This window comes from Chenopodium album, chromosome 22 (assembly GCF_948465745.1).
Source record: "Chenopodium album chromosome 22, dcCheAlbu1.1, whole genome shotgun sequence".
Classification (NCBI taxonomy): domain Eukaryota; kingdom Viridiplantae; phylum Streptophyta; class Magnoliopsida; order Caryophyllales; family Amaranthaceae; genus Chenopodium; species Chenopodium album.
This window is the reverse complement of record NC_137855.1, coordinates 38,460,036-38,479,268: the sequence shown is the minus strand read 5'-3', so window position 1 is coordinate 38,479,268 and position 19,233 is coordinate 38,460,036. Positions and strand designations below refer to the sequence as shown.

General features: G+C 34.6%; 3 protein-coding genes across 3 annotated transcripts; 1 reads left to right on the top strand and 2 right to left on the bottom strand.

Annotated features, from left to right (window-relative positions):
- Nucleotides 1-447: 447 nt before the first annotated feature.
- On the bottom strand, nucleotides 448-4,135 carry LOC145604376 (uncharacterized). The gene is made up of 2 exons (XM_081660290.1): nucleotides 4,086-4,135; nucleotides 448-1,021 (listed from the first exon to the last, which is right to left on the bottom strand). Exons 1-2 carry the CDS (start codon nucleotides 4,133-4,135, stop codon nucleotides 448-450), a joined length of 624 nt encoding a protein of 207 aa, XP_081516416.1.
- A 3,357-nt stretch (nucleotides 4,136-7,492) lies between these two features.
- LOC145604937 (uncharacterized) lies at nucleotides 7,493-14,935 on the top strand. The gene is made up of 9 exons (XM_081660930.1): nucleotides 7,493-8,198; nucleotides 8,870-8,936; nucleotides 9,064-9,157; nucleotides 9,246-9,291; nucleotides 9,419-9,517; nucleotides 11,640-11,708; nucleotides 11,794-12,160; nucleotides 12,292-12,437; nucleotides 12,515-14,935. Exons 1-9 carry the CDS (start codon nucleotides 7,743-7,745, stop codon nucleotides 14,255-14,257), a joined length of 3,087 nt encoding a protein of 1,028 aa, XP_081517056.1. The 5' UTR covers nucleotides 7,493-7,742; the 3' UTR covers nucleotides 14,258-14,935.
- Nucleotides 14,936-15,491: 556 nt separating this feature from the next.
- Nucleotides 15,492-16,904, bottom strand: LOC145604375 (ubiquitin domain-containing protein 7SL RNA1-like). The gene is made up of 3 exons (XM_081660289.1): nucleotides 16,439-16,904; nucleotides 15,753-16,006; nucleotides 15,492-15,671 (listed from the first exon to the last, which is right to left on the bottom strand). The coding sequence occupies exons 1-3, from the start codon at nucleotides 16,902-16,904 to the stop codon at nucleotides 15,492-15,494; spliced, it is 900 nt and encodes a 299-aa protein (XP_081516415.1).
- Nucleotides 16,905-19,233: the final 2,329 nt, after the last annotated feature.

The window sequence follows — 19,233 nt, the reverse complement described above, 5'->3', positions numbered from 1 at the left end:
AGAGAAAAAACAAAACAAATTTAAGGAAAAAAAAAAAAAAACAAAACTTTCACAAGCGCTTGAGGATATATGTAATTACTAAGAAGTAAACCTCGCATCGATGAGATGAAAAATTTGAACAACACGTGATGTTTTAATTCTTCGCGTGATTATTATTATTATAGCTTCAATAATTTAAGAATGAATGATCCATTTGGTTTTTTGGAGAGACAAATATCTATAATTATTCAGAGCCGTATTTGTTTAATTAAGATGCTATAAATTAAATCAATGTTTAATATCAAACTTTAGCAAGATTTAGATTTGATTCTACTAATATTAAAAAAGTTTAGACAAGATTAGATACTTTTAATAAAGCCCAAATGAATTGATGGATATATAAGTAGAATCTTAGAATGTCCATGCATGTGTTTTTTTTTTTTGAGGGAAGCATCTGCGGTAATATTATTAAAGGAGGTCGATTTCCGCAAGAGTTAAGAGACTTTGCGGAAATGGCCCAAAACTCACAAATTCAGTACAACTTCTAGAATCCCACCGAGCAATGTTGTGGGCTAGAGTATTACCCGCACGCTTTACATGAGACACAAAACAACTATTAAAACATCGAGAGAGAGAGCAAATATCATCTAGTAATAAACATAAGGGATTAAAGCCTTTTGCCATCTTCTTGATACCCATTGCAACATTTGACGAATCTGTTTCCAGCTGCACATTTGAGTAGCCCAGCCTAAGAGCAACCTGGAGCCCGAATCTGCAAGCAGCCGCTTCAGCTAGCTCAGGAGTCCAACCAGTCTGCTCCCTGCGCACAGCAGCTACCAGCACTCTTCCCTCGTGGTCACGCAACACAACACCCAGACCAGTCGCCCCACCAACATAGGCATCGCAATTAATTTTTGTAACACCTTCGACTGGGCGTAGCCACGAACTTTCCAGAGGGGTGTTCTGAGAACCATGCCCTGTAAAAACTCTAGCAGCATATTCACAATATTCGCCAACTGAACGTGATAAATTCGCCGCCACACTAATAGCACATACATCTTCATGTATGTGTTTTTAAGCACATTGGAATAGGTAGATTTTTAAATTAATTAATATACAATGCAATAATATGTTCATCAACTGTTGTGTGGAAAAGAAGGAAGTCAATGCTTTGTTGTTTGTTCGAAATGTAAGAGAATTTGATTCCAAGTACAAATGAGGTTCAACTTGTGTAAAATGCAGCTAATGAGAATTGAGATTAAACGTAATTCAATTTATTAAAAATTTGTTAACTTAATAGTATTGTAGAATATGTAAATTACCGGAGATAGATGTTTTGACGTTGAATAATTAGAATAGAAACACAATTTATGGCTAAAAATCATGTTAAAAGTCTAAAATGATGTCCCACCCTTTAGGGTAACTTGTTGCCTCTTTTGATTAACTCTAAATCTGATACGATTTTAATATATATAGGCAACAAGATGAATTTCATAAGAGTAATATAGGGCCTGCTCACATTTACTGAACTGAGCTGAACTGAGCTGAACTGATTGGAGCTGAACTGAACTGAACTGAATTGAGCTGAAATGAATATTTTATGAGAGAGAGAAATTAGGAGCTGAACTGAACTGAATTGAACTGAACTTATTAGAGTTGAACTGAACTGAAATTAAGTAAATGTGAAGAGGCCCATAATTACTATTAATTTTAATCATCGCTAAGACTTGATTTTCAGTTATTTATAGAGGGTAAGTGTACAAATAAAACAACAAAACTTTTATTTGTATTGGGTAACTTTATCCATGTTAGGATAACTTTTACTCCTTCCGTTTTGCATTAGTTAGTTGCAACACTTTTCATTTTCGACTATTACATATTAGTTGCAACGAACACTACTATACTTGGAAAGGACCCACCATTATTTTATAATTTCTCTTTCCCACTAGCCCTACTTTCACAAATATTTTATTATTTCGATCTCTTTCCTACCAACCCTACCCACACTACTTTTTTTTTATTATTATTTATTATTATTATTATTATTATTATTATTATTATTTCTATCTCTTACTAACAATTATTTTATATTATAAGCCTATAAGTCTAGTCTATAATTTTCTTAAACTATGAGTCATGTCTACTGTTGCAACTAATGCAGAACGGAGGGAGTATTCACTCTAACGGTAATTTTTGGTTATTTTAGACCAACTTTATACGGATTAATGTTAAAATGATTGTGTTTTTCCGTTCATCATCACCGTTTATTCATTTATTGAGCTAAACCAAGTCAATCAATTACAACTCTATTTTACGTGGTATGTCAATCTCAAGATCGAGTCAAGACAAAGTATCATACGTATAGTAGTTTTTGATTAGTTGATCAAGAAACATGTAAGACCCTCGCAATTGACTATTAACAAGTGAAATTTTAACTAAGATGTCAATTGTTGATTTTATTACGAAAATGTCATGAGGACTAAGATTTTGTTCTGTTCTTATTTTTTTTTTTCATTTATTTATAAAATTGCCACTTTGATTACTTTTCTTTTGATAATCAGCTACAAAGTACAAAATACATAAACTTGGCTTCCTCATAATATCATATAGTGACTTTAACTTATTGTGTAATCCTATTGTATTATTTAAACTGATTAGAGCATTTGTGTGAAATAAGACAAAATATCTTGAAAACACACTCTCATTGTCTAGACAATTACTAATTTTCTTTTTTTCAAAAGTTACAAGGCCAACTAATTAATTATTGTTAGCATGGAATGAACCTAATTATTTTGACTAAAGTGAGAAATAAGTTTTGAAAAAGAGAGTAGTTCCATACTTACATAGAAGTATACTCCTAGAGTCCTAGTCCTCTATCTCCCTCAACTCTTTATTTTTTTTAAACGGTAAAATATGGGGAGAGGCCCCCACCATATCACAGGAATGAAGGCTATGAGGAATCAAACCTCGTCACTTGGGGTAGAATCATCCCTCAATCTCCTCATTCCACCTCTATCTCCCTCAATGGCTCAATGAGATTTGATCTCATTACCTTCAAGTCATGAGACTAAACGATCCTTTAGATTCAAGCTTAACTTGGTAATTATATAGCAGTATACATGCATGAGTACAACAAATGACAGATGAGGCGGATCGGAGTATCGATCGACATCATTAATTTGTTGAAAAATGATAATAAAATTCGGTTCAAATCAGACAGATTCATATCACATCAGATAAGACCAGATCAGACCAGAAAGATTCAGACCAGATTAGGTGAAATCTTACAAAATTTAGATTGAATCAAACCAGATCAGACGATGAGAACAAGTCCTTATTACGCTATGACATTCATTGAAAATAAATATAAAACATTTGAAAATCTTGACGAAATAGGTAAAATTATTTTCTTAGTCATCCATAATAATATAGAATAAAATTTTTGGTCCCCCAAACTAAAATTTTCTGTTTTCTTCTAATACCAATAACATTGTCTTATGAGGTCCTGGATAGCTCTCTGTTGGAGCATGGAGGTACTAGAAAAATAGAGGAGAATAATAAAAGAAAGCCAAATCTTGAAGAGCCAAATTAGTCAAACCACTGAGCTGTAACACAATTTTTTAAAATAATCTCTACTCTTTTTTTTTTCAACCTTTTGTAAACTACGTAAACTCAATCCCACTTGCGGATTGGCGCGTGTACCCACTCATCAATTTACATTTTGCATGGATGATGGGTGTTTTTATTTCTTAAGTAATTGGATAAATGGATTGTATAGATGGCTAACGAGAAATGTAAATCCGTTTCGTTTTGGTGTAAATCGGGCAATTTGAATTTAAGTCGATTAAACTATTATTAGACATACTTAGAATTTTGATTATTAGGGGTAATAGTAATATATAGTCACAATACTTAGCAAAATGGGTTGAACATTTTCTATCATACGTACATAGTTTTTTTTGCTTATTTGCTCACAAGGTTCATTACATGCACATGGATAAAGAAATAATCTTGATTTTTATCATATGTACTACTCCGTAAATTAATTTGTTTTCAAATCATGTAATATGGATAAAATCTAATTTGGTTTCAATCAAACCAAGTACTTAGATATAGGCAAGGTCTCAAGAGACCAAGTACAAAGGGCACACGACATTGCTAAGGAGTGCCGAGTTACTATATTAATTTGTTTTAGTTTGTTTTCCCTTTGCTCTTGTCAAAAAAAAAAAAAAAAAAAAAAAAAAAAAAAAAAAAAAAAAAAAAAAGATATAGGCAAGGTTAGTTTTTCAATGTCTGAAAACTCAAGAAATTCATTCAATTATATCCACTCTAATTTTACAAAGTAATACTCGTATCTAACATTATTAATTGAGAAATGTCAAATGCTACGAGTAACATGATTATCTTCTTTTTAATATGAGAATTATTTTTTTTCAATCAATTATTTCGTTTATTTATTATGTTATTATATTGCAAAGCCATAAGTTTAAGTTGATCACCTAGAATAAATGTTTGACAACCTAATCAAATCATTCAAAGGCTTATTTAATGTGCATTAACATCAAGAACAGTAAAGTATGAAGAAGGTTTAAATTTGATTTCCTAAATTTTATGAGGCAATTATAATAATAATAATGAATACTCCGGTAGTAATTAATAATCCCATAAAATATGTAAGAGTAGCTTAATTAGTGTCTGAAATTCAGGGGTCCATATCACATTGTCTGCTTTGGTGCTGCTGGTTCATAACCGGTTGGACTACAAAATTGTGCATTTGTGCGCATGTGCTCCCTGCTTCACTATTCTTTCATCTTCTTTTTACAACTGTTACTAACGTCGAAGTCAATACATTCGTCTTTGAGCTGGATTTATTTAGCTACATTTTCATGAACCTAGGTTAAATTATATTCTTAGAAATTATAATATTACGGAGTATTTATATTGTTGCATAAACACCGTATGCATTTTCTAAAGCTATGTTTTCTCACCTTATTTTTACTTATTTTAGATCTAATACATTTTTTTTATAACATGTAGTTTATGATGACTAATGAGAATGAACATTACATAAACATGATAGCTTCATAAATAAATTGCAATTACTTGCTTTCATTTTCTCACATATGTGTCCAAAAAATCTAGATGTTTAATTGAAGAAGCGGGTAAAAGTGATTATTCCCCCACCCCTCGAAGTGATTATAACTACAATTGGACTTGAACGGGGTGAAAAATTTGGTCTCCGCTTTATCATTTGAGCATGTAATCAAATAGGCTAATTCCATTATGCATGTGAATAGAATAACCAATTTAACTTACCTTTGCAAATTTCAAATTTAAACCTTTGGGACATTTAAAGTACCTATTCAATCACGTTAGCTTAGAAGTCCTACCTTATTATGTTTTCAAATCATTAATGATGGTAATAACACATTTTAACATGAAAAGATCAAAATTATCTTTTAAGATAAATATAGTAAGAGCATTGTCATCCGTTGCCCACAGAGGCTGGGCATGAGGAGAGAGAATGTAAAAGAATATTAAAAAAATCAAAAAATATTATTTTAAGAGAGAGAAAAACATTGCCCAGGTCATGGCCATGACCTTTGGCTAAGGGTGGGCAAATGCTTAGAAAGCGCCACTTGTCACCATTTTATTGGACTAGTAGTTTTTACTTTTTATTTTTGTTTGCAAAGTTATTGTTTATGTGATAATTTATGGTAAATCTGTACAAACTACGGATTAATATTTTTCATCAAATATTGCAATTGTAGAATTATCTTGATTTAGATAATCATGTATTTTTATATCTAGTACTAATTTAAAATTTGTTATCGTATTATAATATTATTACATCTATACTATCATTTCACTAGTAGTTTTAACATTTAAAATTAATAGTTATTTTTAATTTATATTGATTACATGTTTTAATCTATTAGTATTATTAATTACTAAATAATTAATTAAGTAATTATAAGTGATTGAGTAGAAGAAAAAATAGGAAAGAGAAAATTTGTGACCATAAATTTATAGGGCAACTAATGGGAGTATATGGGTATAAGTAGGTACGAGGATTGGGCATGAGTGAGGTGAAAGAGAGAGATATTAATTAAATATAGTATGCCCACCATTGCCTTGGGCAATGGATGGCTATGCTCTAAGTATTACTCCGTATATGATTTCAATGTATTGTGACTTCCACATAAATTGATTTTTATACAGTATGTTTTAACAAAGTTATTAGGGATCATGCATTTTGTGGTTCCAAAATTTTGAAATATTATCATCAAATTAAATGTCCATACATTGCTTAAAGTAGAATCTCTTGGCTAATCTTCGCATACTTACTATAGCTAGCCTAGGCAATGTCTTATAATCGTGCAATCATAGTAGCAGATGAATTGAACCACCTACAATAATGATATGATACACCAATAATAACCATATTAATGGATCCTGTGATATCAATTATGATTTAGTTACAACATACCAAGTATTATAGTTGTATAAAGTCTAAATGTTGTTCTAAATCCATTTGTTCGAATCAAGTTGACTTTTTATCCATATTTTGAGCTATAGAAAGTATGATTATATTTAAAGATGAGATAAGATAAGACAAGACTTGTTCCATTAGGTGCAAGTTGGCTCATATTTTGGTGCAAATTAAGTTTTTTCAAGTCTAGTGATTATCAATCATTTGCCAAATTAAACTCAAGTTGTTATGGAAAACAAATGAATTTTGGCCTTAATTATTTAATAATTTGATAAATACGGGCCCATCTTTAAATTTGAATATACTTCGTAGTTCACATAAATTCGCTAAGTCTAAACGTATTCGCATTGTCACATATACTTATTGCACTAGACTAGATTAATCGAACCCCACTTGAAAGTTAAATAGGTATAAATCTACCATTAAAGGCAATACACCATTTCATATTCTTTTTCTTAATAAGGAAAAATTTCGTTCAACACACAATGCACTATAGGAAATTCTCCATCCAATTCAACAAAAATAATTCCATCTCCATTCGTTTTTTTTTTATGAAAACGGTTAAAACCATTAGTTATCATTAATGCTTAAGCAAAAATCAATAACTACGTCGTCTTTCACATACAACACTCGCAAAACCTCCAACCCATACTATAGTCAAAAACTCATAAGGTGTAACATGAGCCATACCCAATAACCCATACATAACATTATAACAATACTTATTTTCACCTATAAATTCAAAAACAATTCAACAATTTACTTTCAATTTTCATAATTCCCCAAATTAGAGGAAAATGCGTGAATTTAACGTGCTTTTTTTTTTTACTAAAAAAAAAGGAAAATATCTTCGGGCAGCACGGCTCTTAAGCTAGACAATTGACACGTAACCCTACCCGGGGCAAAACGGTCAGTCCAAAAAAAATAAAAACCCAAACCAAACGGCAAACGCCGTCATTCTCAGCCACTCCCTCTCTTCCTTTTTTAATTATTTTCAAAAAATAAAAAAATGGACCCCACTTTAACATATTATTAAACTATTCAAATATTTTCCTCTAGTAGGTCCCACCATTTTCCCACACTACTCAATAATGCAATAAAACAAGAGAGAGAAAAAGTCTGAAAAAAAAATTCCCATTCTTTTAATTTCTCTCTCTAGAAAAAATAAAAAAAGGTTAGATTATCAATTACTTTACTCTCTCTCTCTCTCTAGAATAGTATAGTATCAGAGGAGAGAGAAAGTAGCAGAGGAGAGAGAAAGTAGAAAGCCATGGTTCAGATCGAGAAGAGGAGGAGGAAGAAGGGAAGACCATCGAAGGCAGATCTAGCTGCACGGGCCGTGTCTGATGATGATGACTGTGATGTCGGAGTATCGCCGTCGTCTGCGGCGGCGGAGAGGGAAGTCCGGCGAAGTTTACGGCGGAGGACTTTCCGGTATAATATTATTGATTATGATGAGGATTACTTGGATGACGACGTCGTTTCGGAGGAGGAAGATGATGAGGAGGAAGAAGATGAAGATGATGTGAGTGGGATGAAGAGGAAGAAGGTGAAGCTTGTTTTGAAGCTTAACAATGGCGGACGTGGGAGGGGGAGAGGGAGGAGGTCGGTGAGTCGACTTGGGGTTGACTCGGAGGAGGAAGATGATGAAAGGGTTGTGAAGAAGAGGAGGGTTGTTGAAGATGAAGATGATTATGAAGTTGAAAATGAAGAAGATGATTATGAGGTATAATTATAATTTTGATTTTTTGATTTTTTTTTTTGGATCTGGGGGAAAATGGTGGGAAAGAGGACAGAGAGTGGAGGGGCCTGATATGGAGGAGAGAGAAAGGGGGTTTTGATTGGTCGACAGATTGAGAGATTGAAATCACACTAACTTTCTCTCTCCTCTTCGGAGGAGTGTGATGGAATTAACGGTTGGTTGGGGGAGGAAGAGAGGAGAGAGAGAGGGGTCAACTGTCAATAAAAATAAACATCAAACTCAGAGAGATTCTGGGTCATCACTAAAACACACACACATAAAAATAGCCTTCTTTCTCTCTCTACTTAATCCTCTTTCTCTCTCTAGATTCTCTTGCATATTCTGCATTCATGTAGGAAAATCTTATTTTGGTTAATTTGGGTGTTTTGGGTGTGTTTGGGTGGCAATCGGGTCGTTTGGATTGGTTTCGGGTTTTTTTGGTGATTTGGGTGTGTGTTTGTGTCTGGGTGGCAATTGGGTCGTTTGGATTGATTTTGGGGTTTTGGGTGTGTTTGTTTGTGTTTGGGTGGCAATGGGGTCGTTTGGATTGGTTTTGGGTGTGTTTGTTTGTGTTTGGGTGGCAATGGGGTCGTTTGGATTGGTTTCGAGTTTTTGTGTGTGTGTGTGATTGATGTTGTTTGGTTTTGTTTTGGCAGGGAAGAGATGGGAAGGAGGAGGAAGAAGAGGAGGAGGAGGAGCCGAAAAGAGTGGAGTATGTTTCTGGTGAGATTTTTGTATCATTTGACAAGTTTGGAAGTACTGTATTAATAATGTGGTTTATGTTGTAATTTTGAAGAAATTTTGAATTAGGTTTTGTACTTTGGTTTGATATCTTTCATGTTAATTTCAGGGACACCCAATGGAAAAATTGATCATCATGATGATTGTAATACTCCTCTACCTGATAAAAAGCAATTGGAGTTGATATTGGACAAACTTCAAAAGTATGTGTTTTTTTTTTTCTCTAAATGTAATTGTTTAAGTATTTTCAAGTTTGTTTACTTAGTGAAAATGGTGGTTTTAATGTGGCAGAAAAGATACATATGGTGTTTATGCTGAACCAGTAGATCCAGAGGAGGTAACTTCAATTTGAAATTTTTCTTTCTTGAAATGAAATTTGTGTATTGCTATTGCCGCCATTCCATATTGTTACATTGGCATTGTTGAGAAGTTTGGATTTTTGATACAATGATGCTTTGGTGTAGCTCCCAGACTATCACGATGTCGTTGAACATCCGATGGACTTTTCCACCGTGAGGAAGAAGCTTGCAAATGGTTCTTACTCCACTCTAGAGCAATTTGAGGTTAGTAATCCTTTTTAGTTATTTATCTCCTTAAGGAATTTTTCTAGAAATTTGTTGAATTTTTCACATATTCTTGGGGGGCAATTATTGGTTGTGTTAGGAATCAATGAGGATGTCTATATAATAAAGATTACTGCAAAACCACGATTTTTGTAAGATATTTTTTATTGCTGCCTATCAATGAGGATGTCTGTATAATAAAGATTACTGCGAAAACTTTGATCGTTTTAAGATTTGTTTCTTATTGCTGCCTGTTTGCTGGTTGCTTTATTGGACTATCTAAAATAGAGTCTGCTGCCAATATGAAGTAATGAGTAATGAAGGTCTTTAATGATGTCTTCAAAAAAAAAAAAAAAAAGCTCTTTAATGATGATTACCCTTAGGATTTACATATTTGACGTATCCCAATTGTCTTAAAGTGTTGCATTATTTCCGTTCGTCATCCACATCGAATTTTAGACAAATCTAGGATGTATAATTAACACCGTTCCAATCATCCAGCAGTACTGTTAGATTGAGGCCCTGGTGTCAGTTTAGAGTGTGGATATATCTTATTAATAACATTGGTTATAGCAAAGACTGAAATGATATGTGGTATCAAACTTGTATGCTTTGGAAATGGCATTAGTTATTTTTGAAAGGATGAGTTTAGATGTAATTTTTCAGGGATGATTTGACAATGTTGCTATAATCACGTGGGTTTAATTTATCTTGAATATTTGGAGTATTTCTTCTTTGTGGATTTGATAAGAATTGCTTTGCCATTATTCTCCTGTATATGATATCAGTTTTATCACATATCATTTTACCAATAACAAAAAAAAGGCTCTCGGCCTCTTAGTCGTTGAAGGATAAGGGGGTTGGAATTTGTGTGTATGCAGTCTTGCTCTTGCAATAATAGAGCATGTGTTTCTAAAGAGGTTCACTCAGTTTATGTAGGTGTATGAGTTGCATTGAAGGGGTTAGATTTTCTGAAGTAGATTCTAATTTCAATAATAGCAGTTTTGAGCAAGCCCAATTCTACGGTCCAATATCATCCAAAAATTTTGGTCCATTTGTTATTTTTATATTGCCAAATAATGGACAATTGAAAGTAATATAAAAATTCCAATGGCATAGAGAAATACGTATCACTGGATTAACACCTATGGCTGTATCACTGTATGGCATAGAGTGCTACTCCCCCTCTTTTCCTAAAATTTATTCACAAATGGGGCTGGCAGTTTGGTATGGGGATTAACAGTGGTTATAAAATGAATTATGGAATGGATAAAGAGAAAAATGGAATAAAGTGATGGGTGGAACGAGTGAAAGAGGTGTTGTCTTCAACTCAAAACAAAACATTTTCCTTCATACTTGACCGCAACAACTTTGTTCCTAGGGCAATATAATGCTAAATGTTTTTTAATGTACCATATTCTTACCAATAATGTTATGCTTTTTTCTAAAACTAGACTTTGGACTCCTACACATCAAGTCCAAATATATATTCTAAAAGTGCAACATTCCAAGGGTGCGTTTGGTTCGTAGGTTTTAGGTATGAGACATGGGGTTGGAATGACTAAAACCTACACCTAATGTTTGTTTGAGAAAATCTAATTTATAAACCCATACCTCAAACCCACAAAGTATTGTGTTTAGAAACCAAAGGAGGAGGTGGCTATGGCTCATACCACAATTTTAAAAAATACCCGATCTTGAACAACAACCAAACACAAGGTAATCATTACAACCCCATACCACCCTAGTTTCTTTCCTGATTCCAAACCCATACTATTTTGTGAACCAAACACCCCCTTAAATCCAAATTTAATCCACAGTTCTAGAATGCTGACTTGAAAAGGATTGAATTCACATTTTCATAACCTGCCTCATACATCTCACATTCATCAGAGTATACATCTACTATAAGTCATAGCCTTTACTGTAATGTTGCTAGGTCTGTAATTCTTGTCACTCACCAGTCACCACTCTATTCTAGCCCCCTACTAATAAATAGACAATCATTGCGTCAACCATATTAGTTGCTGAGGACTTGGTGCATCCTTTCATCTCAACCCTCCAAGTACTCAATACACCCTGAAGTGGTACTACATACTAATAATGGCGCTCTTTTGTGCAGAGTGATGTTTTCCTTATTAGCTCCAATGCAATGCAGTATAATGCACCTGAGACTGTTTACCATAAACAGGTATTAATTGAGCATTTTATTTGTATTTGCTTTAATGTTTTTATAAATCCTCCTATTAATTGCAGTTCATATGCATTTTTGAAAGGCTCGTGCAATTAAAGAACTTGCTGAAAAGAAATTCCAGCGGATCAGGATGCAGATTGAGCGATCAGAGAAAGAGCCGAAATCTGAACCAAAATCTGAAACAAAGCTCGAGCCAAAGTCTGAACAGAAAGAGAGATCATACTCACAAATTAAAAAACAAACAAAGAAGCTGCTCTACAGAGGTGTGCAGGAACCTGTAGGATCTGATTTTTCATCTGGTGCCATCCTCGCGACAATGGATGCCCCTAATATGTGTGGCGTTGATCATGTGAGTAACTTTGAGAGGCCTAACAATACAGATGGGCCTGTAGAGAGCATCTCTACCCTTGCAGATAATAATATAGAGAAAACCGAAGATACCCAATCAGGTATGTATTAGATATACTGATATAGATATGGTTCTCTTGCAGATTCTAAGCTCTATTGTTGGCCTATGGAAGGAGTAGAAATCTGATCATATATGTTCTTTTGCTTATACTCTTTATCTTCCCTCCCCCAGGTAAGGGTGTACTGCCAAAATTTGGAAGGAGATCATTTGTTGTAGATGAGAATCGCCGTGCAACATATAATATTTCAAACCAGCCTGAAGACAGGCCCGAGTCAATATTTACAACATTTGAGGACGACAAGAAGCAGCTAATTCCTGTATGTAATCTTTATAGTGATCTTTTTACCAGTTCTTCAACATCTTTTCTTTAAATAATACTTCCACTATGGATCAGGTTGGTTTGTCTGGAGAATTTTCCTATGCCCGTAGTCTGGCTCGATATGCTGCAAATCTTGGGCCTAAGGCTTGGACAATTGCCTCTAAGAGGATTGAACAGGCTCTTCCTCCTGGCCTCAAACATGGTCGTGGATGGATTGGAGAATATGAGCCACTTCCTAGAGCGGTGCTAGTTGTTGAACATCGAAAAGACCCCTTTGCTTCAAGGTTACCCAATGCTGTTGAATCAAAAAAGGATAACAAAAAAGATCCCTTTGTTTCAAGGTTACATAATGCTGTGGATTTAAGAAAGGATGACAAAAAGGTCCCCGTTGTTTCAAGGTCAGGTGCTTTTGATTCTATAAAGGCTGACAAACTTTTGGATGGCAGTAGTCAAGCCCATGTGCTGGTTAAGCAACCCAGTTCAAATGGAAAATTGACCTCCATGTTTGGCTCTGGGGATGCTAAAGCACCTGTCTCTGAATTGGCAACCGTTGTTGGTTCTGGAGAGGCTAAACCACCTGCATCTACTCTTTTAGTCTCTCAACAAAAGCATAATCCATTTTCTAGAGGCTTTCAACAAGTCAATATTAAGGATGCTGAATCAAATTCTCCATCTCTAAATAGTCACCCTGATAGTGTTGTTTTCCGGCAGCAGAGCCATCAACTGAGGGATTCAATTTGTCCTGAAAATATGGGCGCAAAGAGAGTGGAGCCGAATTCTCCATCTATATCTGATCAGAAAAGAGATCATTTTACTCAGAAACAACTGCCTCATGGTATGGAAATAGGTCAAAGGAGGGTGGAAACAAAATTTCAGCCCACATCTATCCAGAAAACAGATAATTTTCCACAGAAACCTGCTCAAATGATGGAAATGCCTGCTTCCATTCCAAGTGAATCCTTAACCAAGGGGAAAAATTTTCTGCAATCCCTGCCTTTCAAGCAGCCCGACACTAACGGAGGTGCTCCTGATGTTTTTTCTAATGGGAAGGTAGTGAACAATTTTGTAGGTAATAATCGAATAGTCACTTCATCTCCAGGTTTAATGTCACCACAGTTAGTTGGACCGCCACTATCCTTCCCCCAGAAACTGTCACAGAACCAGGGTCTTAGTGACCCAGTCCTAGTTATGAAGATGATGACGGAGAAAGCTCAGAGGCAACAGAATGGATTGACAAACGCTCATAGTCCTGCACAAGGTAGGCCATCTGTCCCATCATCCAGTGGATCGATTCACGTGCATAGTCCTGCACAAGCTAGACCGTCTGTTCCATCACCCAGAGGAGACACTGGAGGCAATGCTGCAGCAGCAGCTGCTAGTGCTTGGATGTCTGTTGGCTCTGCAGGATTTAGACCAAATGGTCAAAACTCTGCGACAAATAGAGGTCAGGCTTCCACAGATGCATCGTATAATGCAACACGGATGTTCTATCCTCAGGCAATGCAACCTCAGACTGAATATCCAGTCTCTAATATGATGCACATACAGCCAGAAAAGATGGGGTTTCCCTTCCAATCATCTGCATCACAACCTTTTAAAGTTGGGAATGAAGCACAGGCTCCGAGCAGCAGACCAACAGTTATTCCTCATCAATCGGTTACAAATGACTTGTCAAGATTTCAAGTGCAAGCCCCTTGGCGTGGTCTTAGTCCATATACTCAGCAGAAACAAAAACAAGATACACTTCCCCCTGATCTGAATGTTGCTTTCCAGTCGTCAGTCGATTCTCAACAACCAGACCTTGCTTTGCAGCTTTAGATCATTATTGTTTTTGCTAAATGAGGATTATTTAGGGATATAGAAAAGTCGACCCAGATAGTTGATATCCATCATGAAGAGAATCATGCCGTTGGATTATGTTTGAATCGCCTGTTGAGTTGTGCTATAAGCTGAGTTGGTGTAGGAAAGAAATAATTCTGCGGCTGGTTGTCTCCTTGATCTCCTCAGTGCAAATTTCGTGCTTTACTGACAAGGTAAAAATCATATCTAGGGAATATATTTGAGTAGTTGGTAGTGGAGCTGATAGATGATGCATATTTTTCTTCTTGGACGAAATTTACTAACTTGAGGCGGCAGATAATCATACAAATCCTAGATAGGTAGTATAAATTTCTGGGTGGTGGTGCGGGCTTAAAATGTATTCATTGTAGAAGTGGCTGATTCATTGTATTTAGTGTGGGCAGACTGCAGAGGAGGCTGTGTATACAGGGTTATTTGCCTTCTTGCCTTTATGATGCGTTTGTTAATTTGGTACACACCCTTTAGCATGCCATGTACATTCAAGCTTGGGATTCTCCAGAAATTAAAAGATTTATTTTCCGTTCAGTAAACTCTGTTTTATTTTGAATTATTTTCGATACTACTTGATGGCTGATTTATTGATCGTTGACAGTATTTTCTGTAGCAATACGAACAATAAGCAGTATTCTTTATGCACGGATACATCTAGCATTCTTTTTCAGTTCAGTTTTCATATCATATCATTAAGCCTATTGACATAACACATAATAATCTGTACATCTGATAGAATGCTCAGAAGTTTTACACAGATCGGGATTTTTTTCCCAGTAATTCGATGGTCTGTTCTCTCCCTTTCTAGGATCCTCACTTAACATTCTGCAGTTAATTGAAAACTGATGGCGCATCTGAAATGTACATAAAGCTGTATCATTCTATTTAACAGGAAGAATACAACCATTCAATGATAAGCTGTGCGTTCTAACTGCTTACTTTACCATGTGTAAAAATTAGACCTATATAAGAAGAAACAAGAACTTGACTAATCTAAAACCAGATCCAGAACTAACAAGATTTACCATATGTAAAAATCAGACCTATTTAAGAAGAAACAAGAACTAGACTAATCTAAAACCAGACCCAGAACTAACAAAAGCATGCACCCATCTGAGTCTCATCGACTGTGCAACAACTAAAAGAACATGAATTTTTTTTCCATAGAAATCGACTTGGATTGCTTGTGATAGCAGGATTTTCACGGTCCACCTGAAACGCTGCCATTGAAGATCTCAATAGTATCACCATGACGAACATTGTGCCACTGGAATGTCTCCTTTTCCTCCATTACATTCTGCTTGTAGATGAAGAAGTACCCTTCTGCTGGAAGCTGAAAGTCTGCAATCTGATGACGCTTGTCCAGTTCATTTCTTAGCACCTGTTTTTGCACATTTTCAGCATTTTATCAGATTTTCAGAACTCACAGTAATGCTTATAAAAGTTTGCCTTTAACATTTACCTGCACTTTATCCAAGGGATTAACTTCAACAACCAGTTTCTTAGTTCCACACTTAGCTAGCACAATAACTTTCAACTTCTTGGCATTAGTCGCCAACTTTGTTTTTGCCATGCCAGGATGCTTAGGAGTTAAGATCGGCCTGATAAAAACTTCGATCTCACACCCATCTTTGAGCTCATAATCACGCAAACGTCTTTGATCCTGCAGCTCAATACTCTTATTTAGGTACAGTGCTTGCTGGTGTACAGGGTAACCTGTAAAAAAACATACATTTTCACAAAAGAGCTTAGAAACTTTGTGGCAATGAAATAGATTATATCTTTTATTTGTCATATCATATCAAATAACTCAGATATAAAAAGAAAAAAATAACACAAAGTGACAGCAACATACTAGTTATTTATAGAGACGAGATCATAAGGAATTTTTTCCTCCTACAATGCAACAAATTATATCATACTAAAGATATGTCCGTATTAATGCACGGGATATATTATACCTATATGTTTATAATTCTCGGCATATAATAATTATGTACGACCTCTACAGTTGTACTGTCGACCAAAAATGAATAGAAATCCATGCATAATCATTCCCATAAAACATGATCAATTATACTAATTTAACAACAACAACAAAAACACATTAAAACCCAAATAATTAATTAACAAGAAAATAAATATAACCTTCAATCTGGTGAACTTTCTTCTTGAGCTGCTCAACAGAATCATTCAAGTCCACATCAATAACAAGCTTCTGATAGATATTAGACGGCCGCGACGCCGGCAATCTAAGAACAATCTTGGTTTTCTTGGAAGCATTGTGATTATGATTATTATTATTAATCATAGGAGGAGAAAAAGATTGAAAGAATTGATGATCATCCTCTTGTTTTAATTTGAGTTTTTCAGGGGATTTTGGTTTTTCTTCATTGGGTGCAACAATTAAGCGCATTCGAGAATCATGAAGAATAACACAAGATTCAACATTACCAGAATCTTCAAGAATTTTGCCATTAAAAACAAGGGTTTGTTTTGAAATGGGTATTTTTCTGTATTTTTCAACCTTTTCTTTGATCTCTAAAACTGAATCAAAATACCCTATTTCTATCATAAATGACTCCCCTTTTTGTGTCTCAAAGTGAATATCCATATTTTTTTTTCTGGGTATTTTTAATATTGAATTTTTTTGGGGTTTTAGATGTGATTTTGTGAAGAAGAATAAAGAAAATTTTCAGGGGTTTAAGAAAAAAACCGTCGTTACTTCATTCTTGAGATGGAGTTCTAAATGAAGTAATGGACTGACTTGACTAATGTGACTAGTACTATATATATGCACAATCACTCCGCGTATGATTTTTGGATGAAATCTATTTGATCTCTTTATTTGGATGAAATCTTCTATGATACATGGCTAGCTGTTAAAAATTTATGCATGGGAGATACTCATGTTCGGACTAGTTTTGAGGTGCGTGACTAATGGGTTGTTCGGATTAAGTATTTGAAGGTGTAAGTGTTGGATTGGTTGGTTTGAGTCATATTTGGACCTACTTTATTTATATATACGTCATATAGACGTGTGTTTAATGACTAGCCAGTTATATTGGGCTGATTTCAGTTTGGGTCAACTCATTTAGAATCGTTTCTAATTGAAATAAAGAAACTACTTTGGCTATGGTGTGTGATCGAGTGTGATTTTGTTACAATTAATAGTGGCGTTTCAACGATAAATATTGAAGTTAAGTTTTCTGGCGGATCATTTTGCAATAAATTCGTCCAACTCAAGTTTGAGTCAACTCAATCAGATTAGATACGGTAAATAAATAAAAATATTTTAGATTCGGTGATCAAGCGTGATATTGTTCACATTAAGTACTCACATTATAACCCCATCAAAAAAAAAAAAAAAAAAAAAAAAAAACTCACATTATGACCTTCAAATATTAAAGTATCCATCTTCTTGAATCAAAAACTTTGTGGCATATTGATTTGGATTAAAATCAAGCAGTTCAAATTTGGATTAACTCCAATTGAATTAAAAAAAACCACTTCAGATTCATTAATCGGGTGTGATGTTATTTACACCAAATAGTTGTGCTATAAGCCTATAATGCTAAATGTATATTGAAAGTACGCTATCATTTTTAAAGCCACGTCTATATCAAATGTGCTCCTGGTTGATTTCACTATATCAAGATAATATTGACTCATATCTGAATTTAACATATAATTATTGGCCTTTTACATGCCAAAATTAGTAATAAATTGTTGATGATCTTTTTCCTATAAAATCCATATCCGCATTGTTTGTTAATTTTATTTAATCGATTTGGAAAAATTTAATTACTTCCTTCCGTTTTTAAATACTTGATCCATTTCTCTATGCACGGAGTTTTAGGAGATCGAAATTGAAAAAAGTAATAAAATATGGAGGTAGTGGGGTAGATGGAAAAATAAAAAATTGTAAAAAGCAAAAGTAGTTGAAAGAATTAGAGGAGATAAAATATGAAATTAATGTAATATAATTAATATGGGTCCACTAGTTAAAGAAATGAATTAAATACTCGTAATGTAAAAGCTTTGCAAATTAATCACCTTAAGAAATGAAGCAAGTATTTAAAAACGGCTGAAAATGAAAAGTGGAGTAAGGGCCTGTTCAGTTCAGCTTAATTCCAGTTCAGTTCAGTTCAGTTAAGTTCAGCTCCAATCAGTTCAGTTCAGTTCAGTTCATCTCCAATCAGTTCGGTTTAATTCAGCTCTTAATTTCCTTTTCTCACAAAATATTCATTTCAGCTCTAGTTCAGTTCAACTCCAATCAATTTAGTTCAGTTTAGCTCCAATTAGTTCAGTTCAGTTTAGCTCCAATCAGTTCAATTCAGTTTAGCTTCAATCAGTTCTGTTCAATTCAGCTCATTTAATTTAAGTAAATGTGAACAGACCCTAAGTATTTACAAACGGAGGGAGTATAAGTGTATAACGCAACTATTTGTGATCTTAAATTTCACAATTTTATAGAAACAAAACATATCAATGCGAGGCAAACAGATATAATCTTATCTGGACCATTTAACAAATACATGGGATATAATCATATAGAGATATGGTAAGGATACAATTATCAATTTTATTTATCGCCAAAGTCAATAAAGATACACTAATTAGAAACCTATCCACATTGATTTGTTTGTTTTGACGATTATTGACCTATAATCCACACTTTTTTAGGAAATTTTGAGGTTTCGGGGCCCGGTGGCAAAAAGCTAAGTGCTGAAACCCTAGGGGATACATCTCGGGGTCATATAATGCCATTTGAAACCATATATAATCATTATATGTTGTCATAAACGTGCGTGGTAGGCTTGAGTTTACGAAATTAATGCAAGTTGTGAACGGGTAAAATGACCGTTTAAGGACATATTGGATGGTTCCACCGACCCAATTGGACACCCAGAGGGTATTAGGGACCATGGTAAACATCTCGG

Coding starts and splice junctions, on each gene's coding strand:
- LOC145604376 (XM_081660290.1), bottom strand. CDS start 4,135: ATGTCGTGTGCCCTTTGTACTTGGTCTCTTGAGACCTTGCCTATATCT. Junction 1,022..4,085: donor GAGACCTTGCCTATATCTAA/GTACTTGGTTTG, acceptor ATGTGCTATTAG/TGTGGCGGCGAATTTATCAC.
- LOC145604375 (XM_081660289.1), bottom strand. CDS start 16,904: ATGGATATTCACTTTGAGACACAAAAAGGGGAGTCATTTATGATAGAA. Junction 16,007..16,438: donor GAAAGTTCACCAGATTGAAG/GTTATATTTATT, acceptor GTTTTTTTACAG/GTTACCCTGTACACCAGCAA. Junction 15,672..15,752: donor ATCCCTTGGATAAAGTGCAG/GTAAATGTTAAA, acceptor GTGCAAAAACAG/GTGCTAAGAAATGAACTGGA.
- LOC145604937 (XM_081660930.1), top strand. CDS start 7,743: ATGGTTCAGATCGAGAAGAGGAGGAGGAAGAAGGGAAGACCATCGAAG. Junction 8,937..9,063: donor AAGAGTGGAGTATGTTTCTG/GTGAGATTTTTG, acceptor TGTTAATTTCAG/GGACACCCAATGGAAAAATT. Junction 9,518..11,639: donor CCACTCTAGAGCAATTTGAG/GTTAGTAATCCT, acceptor TCTTTTGTGCAG/AGTGATGTTTTCCTTATTAG.